Source organism: Periplaneta americana, chromosome 8 (assembly GCF_040183065.1).
Source record: "Periplaneta americana isolate PAMFEO1 chromosome 8, P.americana_PAMFEO1_priV1, whole genome shotgun sequence".
In the NCBI taxonomy this organism is placed as follows: Eukaryota; Metazoa; Arthropoda; class Insecta; order Blattodea; family Blattidae; genus Periplaneta; species Periplaneta americana.
In genome coordinates, this window is record NC_091124.1 from 178,232,135 (window position 1) to 178,244,330 (window position 12,196).

Genomic DNA, 12,196 nt, shown 5'->3' on the forward strand with positions numbered 1-12,196 from the left:
TTATTATTATTATTATTATTATTATTATTATTATTATTATTATTATTATTATGTATTTATAACCCTAACATACCTATCTCAGGTAAAATAGGGTTCTCTGTAAAATTGGAGTATAATAAATAAATATAATATGACATAATTAATATTACATTTAATTATGCCTTTATCTCATTGCAACTGAAATAGCATTATTTAAATTTTATGAAGTATCTATATAGATTTTGAGTTAAGAAATACCTATAAACTTGCTAGAAATCTATACTAATAATAAATCTGTAGCCGAAATTTTTCTGGTAATTTTCGATTTTCCAAAAATAATTGGTCCTAACATATATAATTAACCACCCTGAAACCGAAAATCGCTTTTTTTTTTAATTTTTGTTTGTATGTCTGTCTGTCTGTATGTTTGTTGCCTTTTCACGCGATAATGGCTGAACGGATTTCGATGAAAATTGGAATATAAATTAAGTTCGTTGTAACTTAGATTTTAAGCTATATGGCATTGAAAATACATTATTTAAAAGGGGGTTATAAGGGGGCCTTAATTAAATAAATCGAAATATCTCGCTTATTATTGATTTTTGTGAAAAATGTTGCATAAAAAAATTTATTTAAAAATAATTTGCGATAAGTTTTATTTCTTGAAAAATTTTGATAGGACTGATATTTAATGAGATAAATGAGTTTTAAAATTAAAATAACTGCCATCTAAGGCCGTGTAATTAATTAAAAAACAAATGACTTCGTCTATAAGGGGCCTTGGACAGCAACAATCGAAAGCTATGAAAGATTAGCCTACAGAGAATGTTTCTGTGTTTGTATGAAGTAATATCGGAAGCTAAATTAACCGATTTGTATAATTAATTATTATTTCACCATTGGAAAGTGTAGTTTCTCTAGATGGACATAATGCTATAATGTTATTACAGTAACTTCTGATATAATATGACATAATATAATATAATATAATATAATATAATATAATATAATATAATATAATATGTAATATTATATAATATAATTTAAGTTATTTGAAGGGTTCACAACCATAGTGGGCCAAGCGCCATTTACTGAATACGTAGAAAATAAGGGTTAAAATTAAGTTATTACCATAATTCAATGGAAACCTATAACAAGTAAAATAAAATATACACATTAAATCTAAATGATATCAATCTTCATTAAACTATGGTTGCATGTAATAAAAATTAAGGAATTGTCATTGCACTAAATGAATGTCTCTGGACCAAAAATGATCGCATTTTAATTATTTGGATGCAATTTAAATTAAGTAACATATTAAACGATTTATCCTTCTATCAAACACGAATGTTCCCTGGATCAAATGTCCTATTTTAATTATGTAATTACTTTATATTTATTTCTAACGGTTGCAGCGGAGTGAATGGGTATGGCTAGTGAGTTAATATGAAGGAAATGCAGTGCCATTTAATTTCATCTGTGTTACAATTGTGTAACATTCCTCAAAATAAACAAATGTATTTTCTTATTCTCTGTATTAACCGACACAACATTTTGAACAACAAATTTTGTGGATTTTAATACCGAATTGTTACTAATTTTAGTAAATAATTAGTTACTTGAATGATATGGCTTTCCAGAACGGACGGGCACATGTGTTAGCTCATCCTACGGGAATTAACACCATCGCACAGAGCCTTAGCACGGAGAACATTAAGACCAAAGTGGCTGTGTTGGAGATCTTGGGAGCCGTGTGTTTGGTGCCTGGAGGGCACAGGAAGGTGTTGGAGGCCATGCTGCATTACCAAAACTTTGCTTCTGAGAGAACACGATTCCAGGTAACTGAGTGTATTTTCTGGTATACTATTCTTAACTTAAATTAAGTAGAGCAAGGAATTGACTCCATATGTAGGCCTACATATTTTGAAATACACTTACCTACACCTACGTCTTCTCTTGTGTAACTGCTACTCGGTCTACGACAGCATGTTCTACATCCATGCCTCCTATAAAGATTCACGGCAGTATGATGGATACCTCTTTTCACTTTCTATATGATATATATTTGTCAAACAACTCTCTCCATGTAATGGCGGACCTCACATTTTTTTATACGGTGCCACCATTACATGGACTTACAGTATTCACCTAATAATTACTTCTTCAGTTCCCTGTTATTAAGTCCATTAATTTAAACTAAATTTATCTTACGGTGAAAGAGTAATGGAACGGAGAAAAATTTTCTCCGGCACCGGGATTTGAACCCGGGTTTTCAGCTCTACATGCTGATGCTTTATCCACTAAGCCACACCGGATACCCATCCTGGTGTCGGACAGAATCGTCTCTAGTGGCCGCCCTCTGCACTACGTCATAGATGTCTATGAACGCAGGACTTAAATCCACACATGTGCTGAGGTGCACTCGTTATGAGTGACTAGTTGGCCGGGATCCGACGGAATAAGAGCCGTCTTAAATCACGAAGTGATTTACGCATATCATATATATTACTTTAATGTACCGAAGTACATATGATATTTCCTTGCAGAAATATCATATTATTTCGGTACTTAAAAAATAATATATAAATTTATCTTATCTTTTTCCCTTACTCACAAATGCCATCCATCTTACTATCTCTGCCTCCCTTCCTCCCTTCATTAAATATATTCTGTTCAACCTTTCACATTCATAACCTTTTTACTTTACTTATTCCGAACCTCTTATGCCTTTTGGTGTCGAGGTTTTGCAAAGAGCTCACCATTGTTTGCGATCTACTGCAATCTTTTTAGCTCGTTCTAAGGATACTACTCCTCTTGCCAGTGGCGGCCGAAGGCCATTCTGTCAAGTGGGGCACAACCTTAATGATGAACCCTGAAAACTAAAAACATATAAAACCAATTTATGTGCACTAACCTTCCTAATTTTTGTAGATGAGCTCCATTTTTCGGTTCTTTCTGCGAGCAAAAACCTCTATAACTCTATTGTTGAAGTTCAGAATAGAATGTACCTCTTTCTCTCAATTGAGAGCACTGCTACGCCCAGAGGAAAGTTAAATGGAATTCTAAGTGTAATATCACAGAAATGCGCTGATTCTCACTCGTTCGTACTCACAGATCACGCAACTGCCTGCCTTCTTACTACCGCAGCACTAGACTTGGGGAAACTCAGTTGAAAACTGTAGTGTGCACTGAAGGCGGCACAACGCCCGCCAAGATTCTCTATTGTCAGTGACAAAGCTTTTTGAGAACTGCCAACTTCATGTATTGTAATGTAAACTTTCTTTTTTGGATACGATGGAAGCATAAAAGTTTACAGGGAGCATTAACAACATAACTGTGACAAATTAATATATATATATATATATATATATATATATATACACACGTTATTTATACAATGAGTCGAGCTTCTAAATTAGTAAACTTACATTTAACGTTTTTCATGTCAAGTTTAGCTGTAAAATGTCGTCTGCTATACAGCAAGTATCAACACCCCTAAAAATGGGACGCAGCTAATTGGACTGTTCCTAAACTAAAGAGGCTTGGTGGACACGGCAAATACAGTGCCCAAAGCACACGATCTGAGGCAAAGAGCTCCGCCTGCCTACAACTTACACCCCCATCCCTTCCTCGTCCATCGCTGGGCACGAGAGGAGAGAGCCCATCTTATTACCTGTTCAGAAAACTTGGGTTTCGTAGACTACTACAGGTTCTGAAAACATTAGTAGCAATGAAAATGTGAAACTCTTTTAGTTATTATTTCATAATGCAATTAAATTGTATTATAATATAGTCGTAATACGATAATAAAAATCACTGGGAGGGCACGTGCCCATGTGCCCCTTAATAAAAGCCGCCCCTGCCTCTTGCTAAGATCAGTAAGATCTCTTCTACGCTATTGTTCCAGGTCTTTCTTGGTCTCCTCGGTGTCTTTTTTTCCCCAACCCACTAGCTTTGGCTTCCCATATTTGTTTAGGTAATCTTTCATCACTCATTCTGTTTGTGTACAAACCATCTAAGCTGTACTTGTTCTACTTCGTATTGGAGGGATTTAACATTTAGAGACATCCTTATAGTTTGATTCCTAATTTTGTCTTTCCTTGTTTTCCCAATTCTCTTCTTAAATACTTCATTTCCAAAGTTCGTACATTTCTCTTGACTTTTTCCCCCAATACCCAAGCTTCACATCCATATAGAAGTGTTGGGATGTAGGTTGATTTGTATACAGCCATTTTTTTTCTTTCGTTTACTTCCTTTTTACCTAAAAAAAAAAACCTCTATTCATTGCATAATAGAGGTTATTGGTATTCCTTATTCTGGTATTAACTTCTACATCAATTCTTCCATCACTATTAATCTTAACACCTAAGTACTTAAAGTCCTTTACTTTTTTTTTAATTTTTACCCTCCATAGTTATTATACAGGCTTTATCTTCTCTCCCTATTCTCATGACTTTAGTCTTCTCTTTATTTATATATTATTTTAATGTACCGAAGTACATATGATATTTCCATGCAGATATTCTGCGTCATCATACGATGAAAGAGTAATGGAACGGAGAAAAATTCTCTCCGGCACCGGGACTTGAACCCGGGTTTTCAGCTTTACGTGCTGATGCTTTATCCACTAAGCCACACCGGATACAACTCCGATGCCGGTTAGAACCGTCTCAGATTAAGCTCCAACTCTTGGGTTCCCTCTAGTGGCCGCCCTCTGCACTACGTCATAGATGTCTATGAACGCAGGACCGAAGTCCACACATGTGCTGAGGTGCGCTCGATATGAGTGACTAGTTGGCCGGGATCCGACGGAGAGAATTTTTCTCCGTTCCAGTACTCTTTCATCATACGATGACGCAGAATATCTGCATGGAAATATCATATGTACTTCGGTACTATAAAATAATATATATGATATGCGTAAATCACTTCGTGATTTAAGACGGCGCTTATTCCGTCGGATCCCGGCCATCTAGTCACTCATAATGAGTGCACCTCAGCACATGTGTGGACTTCGGTCCTGCGTTCATAGACATCTATGATGTAGTGCAGAGGGCGGCCACTAGAGGGAACCCAAGAGTTGGAGCTTAATCTGAGACGATTCTAACCGGCGTCGGAGTTGTATCCGGTGTGGCTTAGTGGATAAAGCATCAGCACATAGAGCTGAAAACCCGGGTTCAAGTCCCGGCGCTGGAGAGAATTTTTCTCCGTTCCATTACTCTTTCATCGTATTCTCTTTATTTATTACCATGCCTCTACTAATTAAGCTACAATTTAGTATTTCTAGATTTCTCTGTAAATTTACCTGTGAATTAGCAAACAGTAGGCCTATCGGTACTACTTTTGGGTGAAAGAAATTAATGAACCTAAAAGTGTTTGAGAAGCTTGGAATATCTCTCCTTCCTGTTCCAACTTGACAGTTAATGTCACGTTGACCTACTTATAGTTCACATTCTTACAAACCTTTATCTGAAATTTAAATTCAGATTTTATTTGCGTCAATACAACCATTGAATACACATTGCATATGCACCTCACACATTCTAAAACCAGAGGCACGTACAGTCATATTGAAAGTATATTGTAAGGCTGATTATAATTGAAACCAGCTACAACTTGAGGGTACCTATTTTCGCAGGGTATTGTGAACGACTTGGATCGCAGCACGGGGATCTACCGAGACGAAGTGAGCCTCAAGACAGCCATCATGTCTTTTGTAAATGCCGTCCTTAATTATGGACCAGGTCAAGAGAACCTGGACTTCCGCCTTCATCTCCGTTATGAATTTCTAATGCTAGGAATCCAGCCAATCATTGACAAGCTCCGGGGCCATGAGAATGAAACACTTAATAGGCAAGTGGAATCTGAATGTGTGCAATCTTATATGTAATTCTTGTTTTAAATTGGGTAATGTAAGATAAACATGCAACGAGACTAAAACACTTAATAGGCAAGTAGAATCCGAATATGAACAATCTGACAAACATTTATATGTAATTCTTGTTTTAAAATGCATGTAATTTAAGATAAACATGCAACGACAATATTAAACAACAGTGCTATATTGTTGGGTGTGGTAGATCTTAAACGAACGTTAGTATTACGCATTTGTTTGTAATTATATAGTCGCGACACTGTTATTCCTGGTGTGACTCCTCCTCTTTGCTTACGTCTTAGGAAGTGAAGGCTCTATAAAGTCTAGGTAGGTAGTATCGTTCCCCATTTTTGTTCTTTCGTTGCCGAGCTACCAAACGAGGGATCTATTTGCCACACCGTTAAACATTATCATGTCGTAGCTCCTATGATAATAAATCAAACGCAATGTAATTCAGCAAATAATTGAGCGGCAAATAACGTCTTCGTGTGCTTTCTGCGAACGTCAACGAAAGAGCCAACATGGCGGGCGATTATATTAAGTATTTATCGAGCCTTAAGAAATGAATAACGTCTTCATGAGCGAATCGGAAGACGCACACGTTTAAATGTAGCCGACCTGCAACGCGATTGGCTGCAGGAAACTAGAGCGACGGGACTATAGTATCAGGGCTGTAGTCTAGGGTGAGTATAAGCTATGCTTGTCCTCTCTATATAGCGTGTTATGTGTTAATTCGGTAATCTAGGGGTAAAGTGCTCTTCTCGAGACTCGAGGTTGCAGGTTCAAACCCGGCTGGGGTCCTCTGAGAGGAACTTTAAGCTATGTCGGAGTTTTTCGGCATGTCAAAGACCTCAAAGTCTAATTGGAGCCTCTGGACTAAATTTATCCTCTCTCACACTAGTAATACTTTAGTTCCATACTAAGTAGCATTTGAGGCAATGAGCTTATTACTTGTCCCTCTGTCCCTGTCGGCAAATAAGTGTACTTAACTAAATTCCTTGTAGGTACTGAAACCTTCGCCAGGGGTACCAATGTTCCGACTCTGGAACTATGGGTTAAATGATGAATGATGCGTTCATTCCTCAAAAGTTGTTGAAAGTAATTTTACTCGTTTTAATTTTCATTCTTTTATTTTCTAAAAAAAAGTTTATTTACATTTACATTGTGGTAGTAGAGGTAGTATGATAGGTGTGCAGTCTTCATTGGCCTTTATTTATACGTTTATTCTAGATATCGCAAGAATGAACGAAAATTCAATCAACTGTTAGTGTTTTGTAAGTGAGTTCTGTAAATCTAAGATAACATTCAACCAGTCTTCATTAAAATTAGAACATTATGTGTTTTATAAATTATGGTCTTTATTATATAGGTACACGACTTTTTATAATTGTAGGCTTTCATGTTAGAAAATTTTCTAATATACAAACCGTATTATATACAGTGAAAACTCTTTAAGCCGACCACCAGAAATTGCACATAAAAAGTGGTCGTCTAAAGGGGTGGTCTTCTTAAGGAGGTATCAACAATTTAGATTTATACACTATTTAAATTTAGCATATAGGCTAATGAAGGATTTAAACCTCAACCTTTTCAGATTTCTTAGGATTCATATGAGACTAAAATTCAAGTGTAACTTATCATACACAATGAATCGTACATTTAATAGTGATATTCTCAATACTGTACAATGAAACAAAAAGTAGTCCGCAGTAGTTCAGTGAAATTAGAAATACCGGTAAGAATTATTTGCAGTTAATCTAACTACATTCACCTGCACAATTCAGTATGTTATTCTTAACACCTTTAATTGCCCTTTTAAATCCAGTTTGTCAGGTAGGCCAAGACTGTATTGTCAAAACTCATACAAATCCATCTTTCCTAAAGCTTTTGTCAAATGTGATATTGTAAATGATCAGACAGACTTACTGTATCTTTTGACATGCAATTCGGAAAATAATTTAGCAGTAACCTTGAACACTGAACCTGACTTTATTCCACTTTGAATCTTGCGTACACTACTTTTAACACTTGAATATAAGTAATTGATTAACTAGCGGACTTACTCGTGTTAATCATGTAAGTCTGTGCGGCTTACAGCTGTTTCGGTGCTTCATCACACCATCCTCAGAGCCTACTAGATCTAGGCGTCATCTCGAACTTCTCTGCCTGTTGTGTGGGTGCGTTTGATTGTTGAAAAGTGGAGTCAAATAGTGTGTGTGTACTGAAATTGATCTGTGTGTTGAGAATTTGATCGGGGTGTGTAATAACATAAATACAGACATGGAAATCCTACACATACAACCCAAGAACCAAAAACTCGACACACTAGAACAATATGAAATATACAAACACACTAAAACACACCCTGATCAAATTCTCAACACACAGATCAATTTCAGTACACACACACTATTTGACTCCACTTTTCAACAATCAAACGCACCCACACAACAGGCAGAGAAGTTCGAGATGACGCCGAGATCTAGTAGGCTCTGAGGATGGTGTGATGAAGCACCGAAACAGCTGTAAGCCACACAGACTTACATAATTAACACGAGTAAGTCCGCTAGTTAATTAATTACTGGCTTTATTGTTCCTCGCTGGCGCTGAAATGCCGTTATTCTTAAAATTCTAAAGATGACACAATACAACTACCTGAGATGACTGATAGAATGACTGGAAGGGTCTGCGGGCAGGGCAAGAGCGAAGCATCTGTTTTATTAATTCTAAGAATATTGTTTAGGAATAATACGTACTACAGTATTTCCAATTTTATTTTAAATTCTGGTCGTCTTAAAAGGGGGAAAACCATTTGTTTAGCTGTAAAAATCCATGGTCATTGGTCAGGGAAAGGGTTGGTCATCTTAAAGAGGGACAAAATACATCAGTCTTATGGGAATGATATTCCGTGCCAATAATAGTGGTCGGGAATAGGGGTGGTTGTCTTAAAGGGGTGGTCGTCTGGAGAAGTTTCACTGTATAAATTCCATACATGTGAGTGTCTGATTTAATTGCAAAATGAAAGGAATAGACTGTACAAAGGAGCATTTAATAAACTTTGGTAATTTTTCTAGTCCCATAATGTTCTGAATTCAATTCATTTCACGTAATTTAGCTCATAGAGATAGAATATAGGTACGACATACTATTTGAAAATTGTGTGGCTACGAAGGGCTCACATGATAAGCCTACACGTTTTGCAATTTGACGACTACAGCCCTGTTGTCTAATTAATTAGTATAAAAACTATTGCGTTAGAGTGGTTTCACATTTATGTATATGTTGATTATTTGTTTCTCATGCAGGCATTTGGATTTCTTTGAAATGGTGAGGAATGAAGACGAAAAGGAGTTAGCAAGAAAGTTTGAGAAGGTGAGTGTTAGTAATTGTCGGTTTCCTTTTCCTACATAGATAGATAGATAGATAGATAGATAGATAGATAGACTGACTGACCTGACCTGACCTGACCTGACCTGACCTGACCTGACCTGACAGAATATTCTTACATTTGCTTTATAGCATAGAATAAAAAACATGTCCAATTCTGACGTTTAACATATAAATGCAATACATATAAAATGCAAATATGAAATACGTACAGAATTAATACCTTAATAACAATAATATTTTATACATTGTAATATGTTTATCATTTAATAGTATTAAAATATTTACACAGTACTGTGAAATGTCAAGATTTCATTTACAGAATAGAAAGTGTGAGATATTAAGTAATTTTTTTAGTTTTACCTTAAATAATGCAGGGTTTTGGCTATGATTCTTAATGTCTTCGGGAATACTATTAAACATTTTTATCACCATGTTACGTACTCCCCTTTGATAGCATGATAAATTTGTTGATGGCGTATGAAAATCATTCTTTCTGCGGGTATTTATACTATGTATGGCTGAATTAGTTAGAACATTTTCTTTATTACATAGGAGGAAATTTATTATAGAGTATATGTATTGATTTGTTAAGGTTAGAATCTCTAATTTTTTTTTTTTAAATAATCTCCATGATTCTCTAGCCTTTGCTCCAACTATTCTTCTAATGGCTCTTTTTTGTAATAAGAATATATTTTTACTATCTGCAGAATTTCCCCAAAATATTATTCCGTAGGACATAGTGGAATGAAAATAGGCAAAATATGTTGTCTTCAAGATACTGCTGTTTAGAAATTGTTGTAACGACCTAATTGCGAAGCATGCTGAGCTAAGTTTGGGGGTTATTTCTTTGATATGATTTTTCCAATTTATTGTATTATTAATATGCAAACCAAGAAATTTGGTTGTTGATGTTTCTAGTAGAGGTATATTGTTGATAGTTGTGTCCAATGTTTCATACTAGTTCAAATACTCTTCAATACGAGCATGATTATTGAAAGTTAGATTTAAAATGTTTAAATAATGCTGCTGTTTACAGTAGATCTATTTGTGAGTTCAGTGAAAAGACAAGTTTGAATACATAATTGAAATAATACAATATTATTTTAGGAACACGTGGATACTAAAAGTGCGACGTCCATGTTTGATCTGTTGAGGCGGAAACTGAGTCACACGGCAGCGTACCCGCACCTTCTGTCTCTCCTCCAGCACTGTGTATTGTTGCCATGTGAGTATACTACAGCTTTAAAAAGCGAGCGTCTGCAGTCCTGTAAAATGTGTACAGTGAAACTTGTCTAAAGCGGCCATCTGAAGTTACCCTGTAAAATGGCCGCTTTATCAGATGGCTGCTGGATTAAGGTTGCGGTTTTTTTATGAATCAGCATGAAAATACTGAATTTCACTGACTTTTTAGGACTGTGCGCGTACAACAATCACGCATATTAATGTCGGCCTCTTCCATTCTTGCAACTAGCCTTTTCAAAACTCGCTTGCAGTACCTCAATTTAAATGACTGGATAATATCTTGATCAAGGGGCTGGAGGTGTGATGTATTTGGGGGAAGAAACGCCAATTTCATGGATCACATTGCGATTTTGTCGTTTAATCTTAGAATTGAAATCGCATAGCTAATTCTCAAACAATGATGATGTCATCCAAGCTTTATTGTTGGCAGTCCACTTCACCTCCAATAAGCCCATGTCAACATTTTTCAAACATCTCGGTTTTAATGATTTCCCTGTCATTAAGAGTGGTTCCTTTTCTCCTGGAGCATTAAAACAAAAGAGCAGGGTTATTCTGTCTTTTGCCAACTTCCCCCCTTTACACTCTTTTTTCTTAAAACTTAAGTTTTGTTAGGGAGGGCCCTGAAGAAAAATCCTATTTCGTCAACACTTTAAATATCTCTGAGTTGATATTCCGCAAGAATTGAAGGCAGTCTATTTTTTCCATTCTTCAATAACATTGGTTGCAATGTCACCTCCTTCACCAGACACAGAACGAAATGCAATGTTATGCCGTTTTCTAAAGCACTCTAACCACCTATTACTAGCAACAAAATTTCTTACGTTGAGTTCTTTGGCAATTTCAAGAGCTTTCTCTTGAATCATAGGCCCACTTACTGCAATTTCTTCCCCCTCGCACACTTGGACCATTCGTAAACGAAATCATTCACATTACTAAACACAGTTTCTCTCTTCCTCCCATTCTTCTAATATTTCATCTTTATTCTTAATTATACCGTTTATTGTGTCCTTCCACATTCGAATATTTCTGCAATTTTTCTCGCAGATGTTCCCTTCTCACTTTCTTCAATCATTTTTCGTCTCACCTCTAAACTTAACACCACTCTAAATTTATTGTTAGACATGATTTCTCTCTCAAACTAACTTCACAGTTCCTCTGAATCAAGTGAATGAGAAAAAGAAAAATTCGTAAAACCTGATCCATATAGAGAAAGATAGAATGAGGAGAAAAAAAAAAAAATTCGAATGGTTAACTACCTAAAACATACTCTGACATTTTCGATAGAAAATGTCCGTGTTTCAATCCTTAAAAAACGAGTAAGAATTTATAGCTGTGCAGGGTCGGAGTGGAAAGTGACAAAAGAGTCATAAACAGTAACCAACTAACCCCAAAGATATGGAGGGTGTACTGTTGTACACTTAGCTATTGCTTTCTGTCCTCTAACCATCGAAAAAATAGGTCAGACAGTATCCGTGAAAATATTTTTTGTTGGACAGTGACCGTTATAGTCAGGTTCCAGTCCAAATAGACCCCGGCCGCTGGCCGGTGCATGAGGTAGCCGCTAAATAAAGAGAGAATTTGTATTGATCTTATGGAAAATCCAATTAGTTCCAGAGAAAATTGGCCTTTTGGCCAGGTGGCCGTTTAAATGAAGTGACCGTAAAGGCAGGTTTCACTGTATTTTATTTGCTTGTCAAAGTCTTAAAA

The 12,196-nt window shown here is 36.1% G+C and overlaps 1 protein-coding gene across 9 annotated transcripts in view; it reads left to right on the forward strand.

Moving 5' to 3' along the window:
• Nucleotides 1–12,196, forward strand: part of DAAM (disheveled-associated activator of morphogenesis-like protein) — a 1,051,518-nt gene that overhangs the window by 990,622 nt on the left and 48,700 nt on the right. For all 9 annotated transcript variants that reach the window (XM_069834114.1, XM_069834116.1, XM_069834117.1 and 6 more), the window contains 4 exons: nt 1,623–1,820; nt 5,621–5,835; nt 9,163–9,229; nt 10,355–10,472. In XM_069834114.1, coding sequence (XP_069690215.1) covers nt 1,623–1,820; nt 5,621–5,835; nt 9,163–9,229; nt 10,355–10,472 — 598 coding nt within the window. The remainder of the gene's footprint in view (nt 1–1,622; nt 1,821–5,620; nt 5,836–9,162; nt 9,230–10,354; nt 10,473–12,196) is intronic.